Genomic DNA, 20,274 nt, shown 5'->3' on the forward strand with positions numbered 1-20,274 from the left:
AATACAACCCGGGGGTCCTGATTCCCAGCTTGCCACTGCTCTAACCACTAGACCAAACCTCCTCCTAGAACCAGGATAGAACCCAGGGGTCCTGGCTCCCAGCTCTAACTGCTAGACCACCCGAATCCATCCCAGAGCTGGACCTAGAACCCAGGCGTCCTAGCTCCCAGGTCCACCCCTTTCCATTGTCTTAGAATTCAGGGGTTCTCAAACTTCATTGCACTGCGACCCCCTTCGGACAACAAAAATTACTACATGACCCCTAGGGCGGGGGTGGGGGGGAGCCAAAGCCTGAGCCCCACCACCCCAGGCAGGCGCAGGGGGGCTCAAACAGAATCCCCAGGGCTTCAGCCCCAGGCAGGGGGGGCCTGTAACCGGAGCCCCGCCACCCCGGGCTGGGGCTGAGGCTTCGGCCCCAAGCGGTGGGGCTCAGGCTGCAGCAAATCTAAGCCAGCCCCGGCCCCCCATTAGAACAGGGTCACGCCCCACAGCCTCTCTGCCCCCTGTTGCTGCCACACCCCACCCCAGAGGGGCCCACAAGGTAAAGGCCCCAGAGCATCCTGGGAATTGTAGTTCCAGACAATGAGCTCCAGGAAGGGGAAGCCCTCTCTGGCTAGGCATCATGGGAAATATAGGGTTTCCCCCCTCGGGCTGATGGGAAATGTAGTTTCTAGCGCTAGGCATCATAGGAAATGGAGTTCCAGCCCAAGGCAGCATGGGAAACGCTGCCATTGGTGCGTTTCCCTGTCAGCCTCAAGGCCTGAGGGCGGGGATAACGGACGTCGCGCTTGTATTGGTTGACCTTCCCGGCAGGGGGCGGGTGCAAGTGACGAGCTGGGCGATGATTAGCGGCGAGGCGGGGTCGCGGCGCGCCGATTGGCGGACCCGGAGGCAGGCGGGGGGCGGAGTCTGAGCGGACGGGACGGGACGGGACGAGGCGGGGCGGCCAGCCGGTGCCCAGGGATGTTCGGCCGGAGGCGGCGGGGGCCCGGGGCCTCGCGGGGGCTGGGGCGGCTCCTCCCGCTGCTGCTGCTGCTGCTGCTCCTGCTCGGGGGCGCCGCGGGCCGGATCCACCGCCTGGTGCTGACGGTGAGCGCGGCCGGGGGAGACCGGACCCGACCCTCCCCCTCCCCGCCCAGGGATCAGACCGGACCGGACCGGACCGGACCCGACCCCCTCCCAGGGATCAGACCGAACCCTCCCCTCCCCTCCCCAGGGATCAGACCAGACCCGACCCTCCCCCTCCCCCTCCCCGCCCAGGGATCAGACCGGACCGGACCGGACCCGACCCCCTCCCAGGGATCAGACCGGACCGGACCCGACCCCCTCCCAGGGATCAGACCCGACCCTCCCCTTCCCCCTCCCCCTCCCCTCCCAGGGATCAGACCGGACCCGACCCTCCCCCTCCCCGCCCAGGGATCAGACCGGACCCGACCCTCCCCTTCCCCCTCCCCCTCCCCTCCCAGGGATCAGACCGGACCCGACCCTCCCCCTCCCCGCCCAGGGATCAGACCGGACCGGACCGGACCCGACCCCCTCCCAGGGATCAGACCGGACCCTCCCCTCCCCCCCCCCCCAGGGATCAGACCCGACCCGACCCCCTCCCCCTCCCAGGGATCAGACCCGACCCGACCCGACCCCCTCCCCCTCCCAGGGATCAGACCGGACCGGACCCGACCCCCTCCCAGGGATCAGACCGGACCCTCCCCTCCCCTCTCCTCCCCCCCCCCAGGGATCGGACCGGACCCTCCCCTTCCCCCTCCCCCTCCCCGCCCAGGGATCAGACCGGACCGGACCGGACCCGACCCCCTCCCAGGGATCAGACCGGACCCTCCCCTCCCCTCCCCCCCCACAGGGATCAGACCCGACCCCCTCCCAGGGATCAGACCGGACCCTCCCCTCCCCCTCCCCCTCCCAGGGATCAGACCGGACCCTCCCCTCCCCCTCCCCCTCCCCCTCCCAGGGATCAGACCGGACCCTCCCCTCCCCCTCCCCCTCCCAGGGATCAGACCGGACCGGACCGGACCCTCCCCCCCCCTCCCAGGGATCAGACCGGACCCTCCCCCCCCCTCCCAGGGATCAGACCCGACCCGACCCCCCCCCCCCTCCCAGGGATCAGACCCGACCCGACCCTCCCCCCTCCCCCGTGCCGGGGACCGGACCCGTCCCGACCCCCCCCCGGATTGAACCGACCCGGACCCTCCCCCTAGGTACCGGCACCGTCTTCTCCCACCCCTTGGGAAAGGACCGGCCTGAAATCCCTGGGACTGGACTGGGCTGACACCCCCCTCCCCCACGGATTGGTCCCACCCCCCCACCCGGGATGAGACCAGCCCCTGAGCTGGGAACCCCTTCCCCTGGGACGGGACAGGACTGGACCCCCCCTCGGATGGGGATCATAATCCCAGGATGGGACTTCCTGACCCTCAGGACTTGACCAACCCTATCCAATCCTGGGAAGGGACCGGCCTACCTTGGCTTTGGGGACTGCCCACAACCCACACCTGGCATGGGACTGACACCCCCCCCCTCAGGCTTTGAGCTGCCAGCTTCCCTTCTCCCCTCCCCCCCACTCTGAGGCCTCCCCTGCATGATTTCCCCCCCCCCCCCCCCCCCCCCCCCCCCGCTTGCTGGGACTTGAATTACCCTTGGGAACACCCCCGGGAATCTCCCTGAGTCCTTCCTCTCTCCCTGACTTCCCTCACCTTCTCCCCAGCACCTCATGATCCCCCCCCAGCCTCCATCTCTCCCCTCCCTGTCTCAGTTACACCTTCCCCATCGTCCACCTCGGCCCTTCCACAAACCCTCTCCCCTCCGCCACTCCTCCCCATGGCGCCTGGCCCTGACCAACTTCCCAGACCACCTCCTCCCTTGGTGACCCCTCACGCAGCAGCCCCTGGACTTCCAGGTGGAAATGCTCTGAGAACGCAGTGGTGGGGGAGTGGGGGTCTGGGTAACTGGGGGGGGCCTGATGTGGACAAGGTCATTGGTGTTTGGGGGATCCCCAGATGGGGTCTGGGGGGAGTCTGGAGCGGATCTGAGTTTGCAAGGTGTTGAGACAATGTCACATGGATACATGGGCTGCGGTTTGGGCAGCCCAATGTTTCCGGGGTGTGGAAGCCCAGAGGAGGAACAGGGGGGTTGGACCCTCAGGCATGGGCGGCTGAGAAGGGTGTCAGCCAGACTTCCAAGCTTTCTGTTTTATTTCAGTACGTTTATTTAGCAACTGAAATGCAAATAACACCGGGACACTAGATAACACAATTAAATGATCAGATGAACTCGTTGGCTACATGGGGGGTTGCTTTGTTTCCACATGTTCTGCTGGATGAAGACAGCGCCCTGCTCTCACCTTGTGTCCCACCCCTGGTCACCCTCCCTCATTCTACTCACCCAACACCTTATCCCCCCCCCCCGCCCATTTCCCCCAACCTGTTCTTCTCCCTCCTCTCCTCTAACACATCCCAGTCTGATCTCCTTGGGGCAGGAGATCTATTATTTTAATTACAAACGGGCCAGAGCTCCGGTCTAATGTTTGTGTGCGCTTGGAGGGGGTGCTGACGTCTGGGATTTGCTTTGCCTGCTTAACAGAGATTGGAGCTGGCTATGGATTCAGGTGTGAGCTTCCCTACGGGCTGGGAGGAGCGCTCAGTTCTCAGGCTTTGATTTAGGTGGCATCACAGCTGACTCCCTTCTCCGGGAGAAAAACATGGCTCAGATCCTGGGCTCAGTACCGCTCTGAGCCTGTCTGGTGCTGAGCAATGAACTCATCTTCTTTAAGCAGCTGTGTCTACGGGAGCAGCCCGTCGCTGTAGTATGTGGGCTGGGTTAGATTTGGTGCAGTCCCGTCCCTATGGGTCACCCTATTGCCACATCCCAGGTGACTCCGTGTGACGAAATGGCGCTTGGCTGATGCAGACACGTGATCTGGATCCAAAACCCTCTAATCTCGCTCCTGCTCCAGCCTCTACCCCCCTGCGCCTCCGAAGTCACTTCCTCTTTTGAAGGGGAAGCAATTCTGATGCCTCTGCAGCTCTGGCAGTGAGATTAATCTAGCTCGCCAAGGGTGGAAGAGGCGTTCTGGGCCCCACCTCTCTGGCTGGCTGCACCAGAGTGACTTTAAAGGGCACCTTGAGGTGCTGCCCTCTGGCTGGAGGCTGCTGCGTGGGGCTGTCCCTTGTTTCCCATCCCTGACCCCTGGAGCCTTGGGAGTGGCGTGGAGCCCTGCCTTGTGTTCTGTTGCTGTTGTAAGCCAGTCTAATGGGCATGGTGGTGTGATGGCTTCCTGCCTCGTCTATTTCAGGGCGAGAAGAGGGCTGACATCCATTTGAACACCTTTGGCTTCTACGCGAATGGCTCCCTGGAGGTGAACGTGAGCCGGCTGCATCTTGGCCTTGGCAGCGCCAAGCAGGAGAAGCCATGGGTAAGCGCAGCGGCTCTTCCCAGGAGGATTGCAGTCACATAATAGTTCATGGTGCATGCCAGGAAGCGAACCCCCCCTCTCCCCGCCCGTGATTCCCAAGGGGACAGCAGGTGTGGGTGTGAATGGCGCTGCCCCAGGGCGGTTCACACCTGTGGGGCGCTCCTGCAATGAATCTAGCATTCTCTCCGCTGGGAGCAGAGATGGCTGGGTTGAGCTAAACTTTAGGTCTGAGACACCTGCTGTCCTGGGTTCAAATCAGGCAGAGGAAGAATGGCCCAGGTCCCTGGCCTACAACTGGGAGATCAGTTCTGTGCTCTGCCACCAACTTCCTATGTGACCTTGGGCAAGTCACTTAGATGGAGAATAGAGGCCCATTGAGATACTTTAAAAAAAAAAAAAAAGATGTTAACAGCACTTGGAAGGTTAAATACATGAAATATTGTGGGGTTGTGTGTGTGTGTGTGTAGGTCATTTAAGTACCTAAGATGGATCAGATTCCTGGCGCTAGCCTATACCCTCAGCCAGGCCAGCTGGGGGAGTGTTTTGTATGGGGGGGGATAGAGACAACCACCTGAATAAGAGCCCGAGTTACCTCTGCGACTGCGGTGAAGACATACCCTAGAAGCAGCCAGCAGGGCTCCCCCTCCAAAGGGCTGTCCATAAAATTCATAATGCATTAGGGGCTGGGTGGGTCCTTAATTTGGCGGGTTTCAGTGTTCCAAGGGGTGGGTGGGTCTGAACACATTTTTTGAGGATGGTCAAGTAACTTATGGACTTCCCCCAACACTCAGTCCATCTGGTAAGAAATCCAAGTAGCCGGATACCTTCGGGCCTCCTGGAGTTGATCAGTGAGCTGGTCTGGAGGGCCGTAACTGTGTATCATGGGGCATCTTGATGCCCTGTATGGGAGACATCATGGCTGGCTGCCTCTTGGCAGAGTTTCTGTGCCCTGCCCCACCCGAGCCTTCCCCATCTGCGAAAGGCTTAGGGATTTGCCCCTTGCTAATGCAGAGAAGGGCTTGGTTATAACAGATGAATCCTTTCTCTTTCCAGGTCGGCTTCAGCTTGTCCAGGACGAGGATTCGCGAGGCCCTTTCCTACCCAGTGAGTTGCCATTCTCTGTGTGTGCATGCAGACTCTTCTGAGTTTGTTTGGGAAACGCTGGTGTTTCTGGAGGGGGAGTCCTGCTCAATGGGTGATGTGTTGTTCTTGAGTGACCCCTTCTGGCTGATCCCCTGAGCAGCGGTAGCTGGCTTCACCGCATGGAACCCAGATGGGTTCTCCAGGGCTAGGCTGTTGCAAAGGAATCCGGAAGGGGGAATGTCCGGAATCTGCCATCAGTTACCTCTGGGAGCCACTGGAAAGACTGGCTGTAGGGGAAGTGAATGTGAATCAGTCCCTTGGAGAGGCAGCAGGGTCTAGTGGGTAGAGCTCTGGACTGGAAGTTGATAGGACCTCAGTTCTATTCCCAGCTGTGCCACTGACCTGTTGAGTGTCACATCCCCTCCCTCCCTCCCTGTCTTTTGGCTATTTAGATTGTAAACACTCTGAGGCAGGGACTGTCTCTTACTACGTACAGCATCTTACACAGCAGGGCCCTGATTTGGGGCCTACTGTAAATCCAGATGGTGGTAATTAGTTAGCTTGTACATGTTTTTTTTTTTTTTGTCTGATCTGATGCGGGGCAGTTTTCCTCTCTGCAGGGGAAGGAATCTCATAACTGCACCTTGGAACAAAATGGAGCGGAGTCACGAATCCTCTTCCTCATCGACGTCAACCAGAAAAGGCAAGTGAAATTCTGTCTGCGCTTATGTATATTTCATTGGATTCCTCATCCGGCCTCCCGCTAAATCGACTGGAGCCGTTAACGGCAAGTTAGCCTAGTTCCTAGACTCTTCCGGGTCCAGGGATCAGAGCAGCCCCTAGCAAATATGCAGACAGCTCATGTCACCATCGCTGCCTGCAACCACCCCTGATATCAGGTGGTGTGTGAAAGAGGACTAGGATTAGACAGGGAATAAATAAGGAGATGTGATGGTGGTGTATAAATTAATGAGTGAATGGTAGACAGAAGATCAGTCAGGTGCTCCTACGTATCCTCTTGTTACAGGAGGTTACACAGTGAAATGGAAAAGGCAGCAGAAAAATTAAACTGCTACTTTTACTCTGAGCACTAGACCCTCCCAGCTGGGAGTAGAACCCAGGAGTCCTAGCTCCCAGTTATAACCACACTAGACCCCACGTCCCTCTCCCAGTGCTAGGAACAGAACCCAGGTGTCCTGGCTCCCAGTGACCTGAAACAGGAGGCATCCTTTAGTAGGGTGTGTTGGGAGAGCGACCCTTTGCATTACTGATCCCGCCCCCTCTCTCCACGTCCCTTCCGACTCTGGGGGGGTGAACCCATCTCCATTGTGTCACGCCCCCTGTACTGACGCTTGGTTCTGTCCTTTCAGGGTCCAAGTGCGGAAGCTGGGAGAGCAGAAGAAGCTGCAGATTTATTCCGGTCTGATCCCCGAGGTGCAGAATGAGGGCTCAGATCCGAAACCAGCCAACGATAGCAAGGCCCAGGCTGCTGCCAGTAAAGGTGAGGGAGATTGGAGGCGGCCTAGACACCCAGGTCTTGCTGTCTCCTGCTTGCTCGGCGTGAAGCAGCCTTCTCCATGCTGCTCAAGAAGGGGCTAGTTTTCTCCCTAATGAGAGCGCTGCAGTTAATTGCTTAACATGGCAGGTGCATCTGATCCCGCTAGCATTGCCCCATGCACTCAATATGTAACTCTGTGTGCTTCGGGGGTACCTTTGTTCCAAGGATCTCAAAGCACTTGGGGGAACATGGCCAGATTACAGATGTAGCGGGACCCCAGTGCTTGAAATGCAGCCATCTTTGGGGTGGAATGTGGCAGCTATGTAATAGACACCCAGCACTAGTACTTGTGTTTAGGATAGGAAGTTGAGGCTACTACGGCAGCTAATGCCAAGGAGGCAGGTCATCGTTGTCGGAGTTGGCCCAACGGACGGCTGGAGTTAATGTCAAGTATCCCGTAGTATGTACTGTATAATCATATTAGTCCTGTCCCAGCCACAGCTGCGATTGAGGCCCTATTGTGTTGGGTGCTGCATAGATACATAGTAAGAGACGGTCCCTGTCTTGGAGAGCTCCGTCTAAACAGACATGGGAAGGCTTTTCCCCAGGGTATAGATGGGGAAACTGAGGCACAGAGCTGGAGTGACTTGCCCAAGGTTGTGCAGAGCCAGCGATTGAACCCAGATCTCCTCCGTCACGGTGCAGTGCCGTAACCACAGCCGATCCCTCCTGTCTGGCGCTGGCTTGGAAGGGAGTGTGCCATCCGCTTGTTCGTTGGAGGTCTCTCCTCCGCGTAGTAACCCATCCTGACTCTGCTGAGCTTGTGGGATTGAACAGCTGCACAGCAAATGGGGCAAGCCAGCAAGGAGTCTGCCTGGTGCAGGGTGGCTTTTTGGGGAGCAGCTGATGCAAGGGCCTGAGAGGAGGTGGGGGGCAGGAGTGGCTCCCAGCCTGAGCCACGCCAGCAGGAGCTGGCGTTAACGCCATCTAGTTCTTGACAAAGGGGCGTGTTCGTTCTTCCAGGCACAGAAACACAGCAGGAAGTGCCTGGTAAAGGGCCCAATGCGGGAAGCCCCCAGAAGAAGACAGAGGGCGAAGCCAAGCAGGTACATGCCCTTCAGAGACTGAGCCTAGGGAGGTTCCCAGGCAGTTGTGCCAGGTCACCAGACTTCTGCTGGCACCTGCTGCCTCCCGATTCCAGCGCCATTCTCTCAGCAGAGCCCAGGGTGCCAACTGCCCGTTGTGGGACAGAGAGGCTGGGGAGAGGGGCAGGCTTTGGGGAATCGGGCTGGATGGGAAGCGGGGAGCGATAGAGTCCTGGTCGTTGCTTGCAGCAGTATGACAAGCAGCCCTCGCCCACGGACCAGCAGCTGGGAACTGTAGCACGGCTGAGCCGCCGGCGTGGTGGTAAGCCAGGCTCCAGGCGATCCCTAGGCAGAGTAAGCCCCACTCTTTCCTCCTCTCCCACGGGCGGCAGGGGACTCTCCAGCTCTGTGCACGTTGCTCCTTACTGGCCTTTCTTGTGCAGCAGGATTCCAGCCACAGAGTGGAAGATCTGGTCCTGGCTCTAGGGAACGTGAACGACTCCTACAACTTCAGCGTAAGTGTCGCCCAGCTGGATGGAGGAAGGGCCCTCCTGGAACAAGCCAACAATTTGTGTTCTTCCCCTGTGTTTTTCCCCCCCACCCCCAAGCTCAGACCTGTGGGCCCATCCGGCCTGGCATCTCCCCACCCTCACTTCCAAGGCAGGTCAGCCTGGCCCAACTATCCTGGTATCTGCTTCCCTGTAGCCTGTTCCCCTCTCCTCCCTGACACATCAGATCAAATAAGTGGCCTGGTCCAATGGCATCCCACCTCCTGCTGTGTGGGATGAGCCCCTTTGGTCAGTCTAGTCTGGTATCCCTGATCATTGCTGAATGGGGCTGGACCCAGCTGTCTCGCTACAAGGCCTGTCCTGGCCAGTGAGGGCTGCACACTGCTCCTTAGAACTGCTGCTGGGTTGACTTGCTCCCCGCCCTTCCTGGGCCAGAACGGGCTGCAGCCCAGGGAGGGAGGGGCAGAGCCCCTGGAGTCTTGACGTGTCTGTAATGGGAACTCCACTGAGCAGGGGGGATCCTCGGCCTGTCTCCTGCAACGAGTCAGGCTGGATACTTCCGATCAGAGCCCTGACCGGTAACTCGGGTCTCTCCCCCTCTGTCTTTGCAGTTCCACGTAGTGATCGGCTCGGAGGCGGAAGGTCTGTACAACCTTAACTTTCACAACTGCCACAACAGAGCCCCGGCAAACCAGATGCCTTACGACATCACCGTGAGTGTGCATTCGGGGGATGGTAGCCCCTGCCCCCCCCCTCCGTGGAGGCACTCGAGTTCTGATCCTCTGCTACAGACTTCCCCTCTCTGCCTCCGGGCGGATTAGAAAGCAGAGTAAAGCTCTGGGACTGGGACTCAGGAGACCTGGGTCCTATTCCCTGAGTGAGCCACTCCCCCCCCCCCCCCCGTGCCTCAGTTTCCCCATCTGTAAAATGGGGATAATGACACTGACCTCTGCGAAGTGCTTTGAGATCTGTGGCTAGAAAGTGCTATATGAGCTAGATATTTGTATTGCTGTAGTGGCTAGGAGCCCCAGTCCCGGCCCAGGACCCTCCTGTGCTCGGCAATGTACAGACACAGAACGCAAAGCCAGTCCCTGCCCCAAAGACCTGACCACCTAAGTAGAAGCCCAGGCTGCTCAGATTCCCTACACTGAGCCCCAAACGCTTTTCCTGCTGCCATCAACAGGATGAATGGGCCATGAGGGGTCCTTACTGGGCTGTGGAGTACAAGTGCCTGGGATTTGAACCCAGGTCTTCAGTGTTCCAATTCAGGGCTTTATCCGCCAGGCACGGCAAGTCTAGAGCAAACTGCGGGCACGCCACGCATTTCCAAAGCCACAGCACGCGGCGGGGTTTGTCATACATCCTTGGTCTGTGTTTGTTGCTCCCAGTCCCATCTAGCCTCCCGTTGCGCCCCTGCTATGGGAGATCAGACCAGCTAGCCCCTCTGGTCTGGTATCTCCCCCTGCATGTTGGATCAGATCAGTAGTCCATCACTGGGTTTCCCCCCACCACTCCAGAGTGGTTTCCCCCACCACTCCAGACCAAAGCAAGGGGCCCCTCTCGCCTGGTGCTCCCCTGCCACCCTGGATCAGACCTCCTGGCGGTGGCATCTCCCCCAGCCATAGCTCCCACTCTGCACCGACTCCGTCTCTGCTTTGCAGGTGATGATCCGAGAGAAGAACCCGGACGGATACCTGTCGGCTGCCGAGATCCCCCTCATCAAACTCTACCTGGTCATGTCCGCCTGCTTCCTGGCCGCGGCCACCGTGTGGGTCTACTTCCTCTGCCAGCACAAGTGAGCCCCGCCCCTCTGGTCGACTGTGTCCACACTGCTTTCCCCGGGCAGGCAGCCTTCCTCTCTGTTGTACCCCACCCTGCCCTGCCACGGAGCCGCCATGGGCACCCACCTGATTGTGTCTCTCTACCTGCAGGTTCAGCGTGTTCAAAATCCACTGGCTTATGGCCGCCTTAGCGTATACCAAGGCCCTTTCTCTCCTCTTTCACAGTGTAAGTAGACAGCTACGCCAATGCAGGTGGGCCCAGGGACAAAGGGCTTGAGAGACCTGGGCGCGAGCCATTGGCCTGCTGGCTGATTTCAGGCAAGCTGCTCCTCTGTGCCTCAGTTTCCCCATCTATGAAATAGGAATGATGCTGCCAACCCTCCTTTGTAAAGTGCTTTGAGACCCATAGATGAAAAGCAATCTGTGAGCTAGGTGTTTGTAGTATGGTTGCTCTTACGAACCCCAGTCATGGACCACGACCCCATTGTGCTAGGTATGGGACACCACAGAAAGCCGGTAGAGCCTGGTGTTATTGGACAGCAGCCATACCTGGGTTCACTGCAGTCGGGCTCCCGCTGACCCCCATGAGCCTCGGCCTCAGCCTAGTTGGGGTGTCTCTATCTAAGAGGTGACATGTGCCCAGGGCCTGCTGGCTCAGGGGATTGGGTAGAGGAAGACGCTAGCCTGTAAGGTGTTAGCCTGAATCCAGCACCCCTCAAAAAGCTTCGGGGCAAACTGAACATGATGGCCTGCCTGGTCCCAGGGTCCTCTCTGCTCTCAGCGCGCTGGCCGGGACAGTGTCCCCCTCCCTCCCTCTAAGCCTGTGTCACCCCTGCTAAGAATCTCTGACCCTTCTCAGGGAAGGGCTGGTCTATCCCCAAGAAGACAATGGTGTCTCTCTGGCATGCGGGGCTGAGACCCGTTGGACTCCTCTTGTGCACTGGCTGCCCGACAGCTGTCTCGCGATGGCTGTTACCCGGCCGGGACACGGAGGTGAATGGCTCTGAGTCCCCTCAGCTTTGCCACCAGCTCCCTAACAAGCAGATGGCCTTTGGGTGGCTGTGGTGGGTGCTCTCCCAGCCTGTCTAGCCTGAATCGGGAGGCTCCAACTGAGACCCCGTTCTCTGTCCTCTCTCTCAGATCAACTACTATTTCATTAACACCGAGGGTCACCCGATCGAGAGCTTAGCCGTCATGTACTTCGTGACCCACCTGTAAGTTCAGAGCGTCCGGTTACGGGGCCTACGCAGAGGGGACATCGATAGCCCAGCATCACGGCTGGCTCCAGGGGTGGGGGCCCTGGGGGAGCCACTGGATAATGGGGGAGCTTGCAAGTATTGTAGTCCCAGTTTCTCCCACCAGGGGGCACTGGCTGGGGGTGGTGCTTGCCACCACTGGGAGGGTTGCTGGGGAGGTCTCGCTACCACAGTCTGCCCAGCATGAGGGGCCCTGGAGGGTGTCGTAGGACACTGACTGCGTGGAGCTGATAATTGCAGGGGATGGTGTAGGAGGGCTGGCTGTGGGCAGAGCTTTTAGCCACTCCAATCCCAGCCTCTCCCAGTAGGGGGCGCTGTATACAGCAGGGCAGGAGCGCTGCCTGTGGGGGAAGCTCCTGGATACTGCAGTTCCAGCCTCTTCCAGCAGGGGGCGCTGTGAGGAGCAGGGGCAGTTGCGCGGGGGAGGGGGGCGTGTCCCGGTTTCTTCAGTCCCACAGCCCCTCTGTGGCTCGCCCTGGGCCCGCCCTGCCTCCCAGAACAGGGCGCCCGCCTGAGTTGCCTCTGGGTCCCTTGCAGGCTGAAGGGCGCCCTGCTCTTCATCACCATCGCGCTGATTGGGACAGGCTGGGCCTTCATCAAGTACATCCTGTCGGACAAAGAGAAGAAGCTCTTTGTGATCGTCATCCCCTTGCAGGTGAGGGGCGCGACGGCTGGGGGGGAGGGAGCTGCCACTTCTGTGGGCGGCTGCCTCCTCGCCATTCCACCTTAAAAGCCAGAGCTGTGCTGGGTGGGGACATGGGGCTGGAGTCGGGGTGGGGTCGCTTACGTCCACCCTGAGGTGCCCTCTCTCCACCTCCTAGGGACACCATAGCCGGATCTGTCCGGGCTCATTTTGGACTCCCGGTGCTGAAAGCGAACGATTTGGGGAAGCGATTCCCTCGGTGAAGCCCCGTTGGCTCATGGACAGAGCCCTGGGATGGACCTTGGGGGACGTGGGGTCTGCTCCCCGCTCTGCCCCTTGTCAGCTGGGTGACTTCAGCCAAGTTGCCTCCCCACCCCCCCTTTGTGCCTCAGTTTCCCCATGTGCGAGATAGGGATGATGGTACTGCCCTTCCTTGTGGAAGCGCTTGGAGATCTTCAGATGAAAAGGGCTAAATAAGAGCCAGGTGGTAGCACCCTGCGCTGCCCTGGCGTTTTGGCAAGCGGGGGGAAGATACAGGGCCCACGCTGGGGTGGCAGGTGTTTGGGCAGCGACGGCTAGTGCCCGCCTGCAGGATGCCCGTCTGGGGCTGCGAAGTCCCTTCACCACCCGCCTTTCCCATTGCGCAGGTGCTGGCAAATGTCGCTTACATTATCATCGAGTCCTCGGAGGAGGGCAGCAGTGACTACGCCTCCTGGAAGCAGATCCTCTTCCTGGTGGACCTGCTCTGCTGCGGGGCCATCCTCTTCCCCGTGGTGTGGTAAGAGCCGGGGGGGGGGGGGGTTCTGCCCCGGAGCCCATCTCAGCAGGGCTACTGCCTTGGGTTGGGAACCTGCCAGGTCTCGCAAGCTAAGCTGGGTCAATGCTTGGACGGGAAATGGAGGAAAACTGCAGGGTGGGGGGTCTGTAGGGGGCTCTCTCCCAAGTCAGCTGTGACCCTGATGCTGCTGTACTGCAGGATGAGGGGGTTAGTAGGGGGTGATCTCCCCTTGGAGTCAGTGCTGACCCCACGGTGCTATGGGGGACTGTCATGGGAGGTATTGTCATGTCCGTCTCTCTGGGGTCATGGTGGTGCCAATCACTCTCCACCCCCCATACGTCCCCATGGGAAGTGTCCGGTGCAGAGGGGCATCCCGGCTTTGTGCACTAACCTGGGCGCCCGACACAGAGCTGGGGGACCATTGAAGGCTTCGTGGGGTGGGGTGAAGGGTGCAAATCTTCCCACAATCCCATGGGAGTCATTGCTTTGGCTTGGCCACGTCCCCACGGAGGTGATCTCTGCATCCTGCCCCTGTGAGCCATGGGCCCAGCAGGCTCGTCTGCTCCAGGCCGGTGGAGTTGCCCCTGGGAAAGGCAACTCCAGAGCCGAGGGCGGGAACCGCTGAGCATCTGTTGGTCCATCCACAGGTCCATCCGCCACCTCCAGGAGGCCTCCAGCACAGATGGCAAAGGTGAGTCCATCTCGGCTTCCTCCGGAGAAACCCAGCTGCTCCCTCTACCCCCTCGCTCTGGGGGGGACTCTGTCCCCCTCCGTCCCCCCGATGTGGAACCTGCTTCCAGTGCCGTTTGACAAACTCCCCTTGTTTTATTTCCAGCTGCCACAAACCTGGCGAAACTGAAGCTTTTCAGACATTACTACGTCATGGTAGGTGCCCACAGCCCTGGCTCCTCTCTCAGGGACACTGGCAGCATGAGCACTGTGTGCATGACGGGACCGGGACCCTGCCGTGGCCTCAGTCGCTCTCTCTCTCCCCCTCTTCCAGGTCGTGTGTTACATTTACTTCTCCCGCGTCATTGCCATCCTGCTCAAATTCACCGTCCCCTTCCAGTGGCAGTGGCTCTATGAGGTGAGGCTGAGGAGGGGGGGTGGGGTGGGAGGCAGGATTCCTGGGTTCTATTCCTAGCAGTGTCACTGATCCATTCTAAGATCCTTATTGGCAAGACGGGGGACATCTCCCGCCCTCCCAGCTGGGCTCTGGATGTGAGTGGTGGCGAAGTGCTTTGAGATCCATTGGTGAGGTGCTGTATTGTAAAGACGTGTATTATAGGCCGAGTTTTCTTGCCTCTGGACTGAAAGCGGCGACTGGGGATCTGCAATGCAGGTGCCTCTGACTGGTCCCCAGCCTTTGCTTACCCTGCAACCCACCCAGCTGGGACTGTGAGCTGGTGCTAAGTAGACGTCTGCTGGGCCAGTAGTTGGCTAGGAGACCACCAAGGAGAGCCCAGCTGCTTCGGGAGATGCTGTGAGCTGCAGCACTCTTCCCACTGGCTACTGCAGCCGGCTGGTGCTAGGGGGCGCTATGCTGCACTCGCTCAGATTTCATGTAAATCCAAGGGTCTGAGATAGCTGCAGACGTTTCAACAGCCCCCCTTTCCCAGGTCAGTTTTCTTCCCAAATTCCAGGGTGGGCAATACACATTCAGGCCTCGTTGTTGTTTTTTCCCTATCACTCATTGTGTGATTCTTCCCTTCCCGTCCTAAACTGTTGCTGTGTGCTGTTGTGTCCCACCCCAGAGCCAGCTGCATCAACAGCAGCTGCACTGATCTTGGACTCCAATCGCTAGGCCTAAGGACCCTTCTTTCCTTCCTTGCAGCTCCTGGTCGAAGTATCCACCTTGGTTTTCTTCATCCTAACGGGATACAAGTTCCGCCCGGCTTCGAACAACCCTTATCTACAGCTGCCCCAAGAGGACGAGGAAGAGGGGGAGGAACTGCAGATGAATCAGGTGTAAGCAGCTGGATCTCTGGGTGGGGTGGGGAAGTCGGGCTCATTCCCAGTGCTACTGGGGCTGGTGTAGACTGTGAGCAGGGAAACTCACCCATCTTGTCTCTCTAACATCCTGGGACCAACAGGGCCACACCCAGTTTGCATACATGGAATAGCTATTTGGGCCTGAGTTATGCTCATTCAGTTTCCCACCTGTGTGTGAACCTGATGAGTAGGCTTGGCAGAATTCGGTGTTTATGGTTTTTTATCATTTTGATGGATAATATCAATATTTATTTTAAAATATTCCCCCCCTCATTTTTATCATTTTTCAATTTTCACAAGGAAACTAGAAGAGGATCCGGATAGGGGGCAGACAATAATTAGCTAATGACAGTGGCCATTGAAATTGTCCGTTAAAGTTTTAAACACCAATTGGCAGTGTTCCATGGCAAAATGTACCAAGTAAATAGCCTTCGATCAAACACTGAGGTCTCAAGTTGCATTTTTCTTACTTTGCCTCTCAGTTATCAATGGAAATATTTGTGTGTGTGTGTGGATGTTGGGTGAGATCCACCTTCCACATTTACCAGTAAAAATCAAATCTTTCCAAGCTCACTGGTGGAGGTCAGACTGGATCAGTGGTTTTCAACTCTTTTTCTGGCAACCCATTTGAAGAAAATTGTTGTTGCCCGTGACGCAACAGAGCTGGGAATGAGGTGTTCAGGGTGTGGGAGGGGGCTCTGGGCTGGGGCAGGGAGTTGGGGTGCAGGAGAGGGTCAGGGCTGTGGGGGCAGGCTCTGGTGCGGGGCTGGGGATGAAGGGTTTGGGGTGCCAAAGGGGCTCCGGGTTTCGTGGGAGGCTCAGGGCTGGGGCAGGGGATTGGGGCATGGGCTTACTTCCGGTGGCTCCCAGTCCGTGGCACAGCTTGGGTGCAGAGGCAGGCTTCCCGTGCTGCACCCCAGAAGTGGCCAGCAGGTCCGGCTCCTAGGCGGAGGTACGCAAGTGGCGCTGCATGGCTCTCGCCGACAGGCACCACCCCCCCATACTCCCATTGGCCGGGAACTGGCCAATGGGTCCGTTCCCGGCCAATGGGAGTGCGGAGCCGGTGCTTGGGGCAGGGACAGCGCACGGAGCCCTGTGGTCCCCCTCCCTACAAGCCGGACCTGCTGCTGGCCGCTTCTGGGGCGCAGCGTGGTGTCAGAACAGGTAGGGACTACTGGCTTTTACTGGCCGGCTGCCAGGGTCCCTGGGAGCTGAGCAAGGTGACCCAGTGCCTTGCATTCCGCAACCCAAACTTTGAAAACCACTGGACTAGATCTCGAGGGTCCCGTCTGACCTTCAAGTCTGAGTCCTCTTGCTCCTGCTCCACAGCACCCTCTGTTGCTTGTCCGGGGAAGTTCCAGGTGTTAGGTGTAGCGGGTGTTACTGCTTTCCATAAGGGAGGGAACTTATCCCTGCAGTTCCAGGAGCTGCAGGACCCTTGCTAGGGCTGTAGAGGAAGCACCCAGATCTGATCCATCCCATCTGAGTCTGGGGTCGTCTGTCTCGCTTTCTCTCTGCAGGGTCACAGAAGCCGGCGTCCATGAGGGTCTCTCCAAGCTGAAGAAGAGCAGGGTTGCCCGTGAGGCAGTGTGAGGCCTATCCACGCAGACTGTTGCTAGCGCTCGGACCCTGGGGAGGCCGCCGGGTCCCACCCTGTGGCCTGGCCGAAGACTCCCAAGCGGGACAGAGAAATCTGGGGGTTTGTGTTGAATTCCTGCCTCTCTGCTCCCCTGCCCCACCTTGTGGCAGTGCTGAGAACTGCATGGTCCCGTGCAATTCCAGCCGCTGTTCCCAGAACCAGGCCTGTTCTCCAGACTGCAAGAAGATCAGACGAACTCTGGATGGCTGGGGGCTGCTGTCTCTTGTACGGGGCTGGGGGGGGGACTTTGGCCAAGCTCTGCTCTTCTCCTGCAAGAGCGGTTTCCAGACCCGCTTCCTGATCCGTGCATCCCTGCTGCTGGCTTAGATGCATCCTCCACCAGCAGCCCCCACCCTCACCAGCTCTCCCACCCCCTTCTCCTTCACTCCTTTGACTAGCTGGGGCCAAGCAGCAAAGGTGGAGCTGGCCTTAAGCACCAACATCTGGCTGGGGTCAAAGAGGTCCTGTACCACTGGGGTGAGGCGATAGATGGTTCCAGGGCGGAGGAGAAGTAGTGGCTATCTTCAGCTGTGGCCAAGAGCTCCCCAGCCCCACTGCATGCTGGTGATGCTGAGCAATAGGCCAGGATCTAGACAACAACTGAGCAGTGACTTACGCTTGTCGGGATCTTGGCTTACGCTCGTCGGGATCTCCGTGTGGTACCCGGTTAGCTGTGGGCCATGGTTTTCACTCGAGCATTGGTGGTCCCTCCTTCCTGGGAGAAGCAGGTTTTCAGGGGCATGCTGCTCCTGGCTTCTTGCTAGATCCTGTCGGGTGGTAGGTTCAGGTGTGATTCTCGCACCAGCTGGGCCTGCAGGGCTTGCGTCTTGGTCGCCTCTCTGTGACTCCAGCGTGCTCGCCTGCCGCATCTGTCTGCTCTGCCCGTCTCCCCGGGAGCTGAGATTGGAGCTGGCTTCCTTCCTGCTCAGACCCCAGCGCTAGATCCTGCCCTTGGTTACCTGTGCAGCTAGGTGGAAACGGGGGTTCCACCCTTAAAGGGAATGAGCAGGGGAGAACCCAGCTTCATTTAGCTCCCAGCCTGCCCCTGTGAGCTGGGGCAACCAACCTCCTCCTCCCGTGGAACAAACCTCTTTATCCCCAGACACAGAGTAGGTGGGACCCGCTCATGCACAAGGCCTGTACCCCTGCTGGGATTGGCCCAGCACCCCTGAAACAGCAGGCCCTTAGCTGCTGTGCACCAGGCCAAAGGCAGGAGCAGGAGCTAACAGTGTGAGGCCACGGAGGAGTTTGGGACCCGGCCCCTGCTTGTGACACTACTGGAGTTCAGGCCAGGGTAGAACAGCCAGCGTCCTGATCCTCAACGCAGGCTCTGTCTGCATTTATGCAACCTGCTCGGTGGCTGCAATGGGGGGGGGAGGGGGCCTCCCCACAAGGGAGATCCTACTGCCAGGGTGCCACCGCCCTCTCTCTGGCTGCCTCTGTTCTCTACCGAATAACTCTGCCCTTGGCTGTGATGCCCTTGTAAGTGCGGGCTCAACACCTCTCCTCCCCCCCCCCCCCCCGATTTAAATTCCTCATTATTTCTGGGAACTGTGATTATCACACTCCTAATCCCTGGGTGGATCCCCATTGTCTCAGCAGGGTTGGGTCAATATGCCCACGTGGTAAGGAGTTCCTTGGCTTAATTGTAACTTTCTGCACAGCCTGGCGCGGGAGGTCTCTGGCTTTGTCTTAGGGGAGTGGGCTCTGTGTATAGAGGGCAAAGCCCTGCATTCCATGCTGGTGTATAAATGGCCGTTTCCGTATCTTGGCTCTGGCTTATTCATTTGGGTAAAACAGCTGCTCTAAGATTGAGGCTTTTCGAGCATGGCGCGCGTGACGGTGGGGGCCTGCCCGGTGCGAAGTGTCATGACTTGATCCTAAAGCAGTGTTCATCCCAACGCACGTGGTATCCAGTTCTGAGCTGGGCTCTAGGGCGGAAGGACCTGATCCTGATCCATCAGCCCTGGGGCCTGCGGGGGCATGAGGGCTGAAGGCTCAGCCCCTGCCTCTATTGCAGAGGCATGGATCAGCGTTCACGTCACGCTCCCCGTCAGTACCCGGCTCCGGCCGGAGCAGCTCCTGATCCAACCAGCGGATCAACTTCGGTGAAGAATCCTGGGCATGCGGCATGTTGCGTCTGTGCTAGGAAGAAGATTGCCCTGCTAACGCTGGAAGCTATTTGACTGACATGGGCAGGCCTTAGGTCGGGCGGGCAAACGTTTTGGCCTGAGGGCCACATCGGGTTTCCAAAATTGTATGGAGGGCCGGTTAGGGGAGGCTGTGCCTCCCCAAACAGCCAGGCACGGCTTGGCCCCCAGCCCCTATCCATCCCCACCCCCTGCTTCTCACCCTGATGGGCCCCCAGGACTTCTGCCCCATCCAACCTGCCCTGTTCCCTGACTGCCCCACCCCCGATCCCCCACCTGCTTGCCTCCTGCTGCCCCCTCCAACCCCCCCCTCCCTCCTGACTACCCCCCCTGGCCTCTGACCGCCCCGACCGCTATCCACACCCCCAGCCCTGACCACCCTGCAAACTCCCCTGCGCTCTATCCGACCCCCCCTGCCCCCTTACTGCGTTGCCTGGAGCACCGGTGGCTGGTGATGCTACCGTCACTCGCCGTGCAGCACGGAGCACCAGGTCAGACCAGGGCTCGCAGCCTGCCCGCCCCGAGCACTAAGCCGGTGGTGCAGTGAGCTGAGGCTGCGGAGGAGGGGCCGGGGGCTAGCATACTGGGACAGGAGCTCAGGGGCCGGGCAGGAGGGTCCCACAGGCAGGATGTGGCCCCCCCCCTCTGCCTTAGGTGATGCTTGTTTGGATGCAGTGGTGCTGGACCAGAGAACACAAGGCTGCCGCTGGGGTGCAATGGAAGCAATTGATTATACAGGGGGCCTGTAGCCCTGCAGGATCAGCACGGTCTAGGACGTCCAGCGTCCACCCCAGCACAGCCCCCATTGCGGGTTACGGCCCTGAGGCCTCCAATCCTGGAGCTGGGTTAGTGCTCAGGCTCTCAGCTCTGCCCCCTCCCCTTGATCTAGGCCAGGGGGCTTCCACCAGGTTCCACGTTTGCCGTGTCAATTCCATCGGCTAAGATGGAGTTCCTGGCTTCGTGGCTGTTGCTCCAGGCAAGGAGCCAGGTTCAATGCGGGGAGTGGAGGGTGGCTGTTGGGGGCAGGGATCGTGCTCTCCTCATGGGGGTAGAGCCCCAAGCACAAGAGGGCTTCTCCAGGCAACCATGATATTGCAGGGGTTTGGGCACAGCTGCCCTGATCCTGCCTCTGCCACAGCCTTCCTGCATGACCATAGGCACCTCACTTAGCCCTTCTGTGCCACTTAACCCCTACTGCCCCAAGCGGGGGGGGGGGGGGGAGACTAAATACACTTGCAGTTGTGAGGGGCTCAGCTACTACTGTAATGGGGGCTGTAAGTACCATGGATGGGGGGGGATAACTTATGGGGCAGCTGTAGGGCCCCAGCTGTCCTGCCTCTGCCCTTCCCTCTGCGGACTAAGAAGTGAGAGTTCCCATGCCCCTGCCGGGCAGCTGCCATTTTCCAACGACTTAAAAATTGACCCCAGCCACCAGGC

General features: G+C 59.1%; 1 protein-coding gene across 1 annotated transcript; it reads left to right on the forward strand.

Moving 5' to 3' along the window:
* Window positions 1-924: 924 nt before the first annotated feature.
* GPR108 (G protein-coupled receptor 108) lies at window positions 925-18,453 on the forward strand. The gene is made up of 18 exons (XM_048831805.2): window positions 925-1,089; window positions 4,304-4,423; window positions 5,477-5,527; window positions 6,112-6,209; window positions 6,877-7,007; window positions 8,028-8,110; window positions 8,533-8,604; window positions 9,210-9,311; window positions 10,260-10,393; window positions 10,530-10,605; window positions 11,520-11,593; window positions 12,173-12,290; window positions 12,926-13,056; window positions 13,704-13,747; window positions 13,892-13,941; window positions 14,060-14,143; window positions 14,891-15,024; window positions 16,569-18,453. Exons 1-18 carry the CDS (start codon window positions 964-966, stop codon window positions 16,639-16,641), a joined length of 1,701 nt encoding a protein of 566 aa, XP_048687762.2. The 5' UTR covers window positions 925-963; the 3' UTR covers window positions 16,642-18,453.
* Window positions 18,454-20,274: the final 1,821 nt, after the last annotated feature.

Source organism: Caretta caretta, chromosome 20, assembly GCF_965140235.1.
Source record: "Caretta caretta isolate rCarCar2 chromosome 20, rCarCar1.hap1, whole genome shotgun sequence".
Classification (NCBI taxonomy): Eukaryota; Metazoa; Chordata; order Testudines; family Cheloniidae; genus Caretta; species Caretta caretta.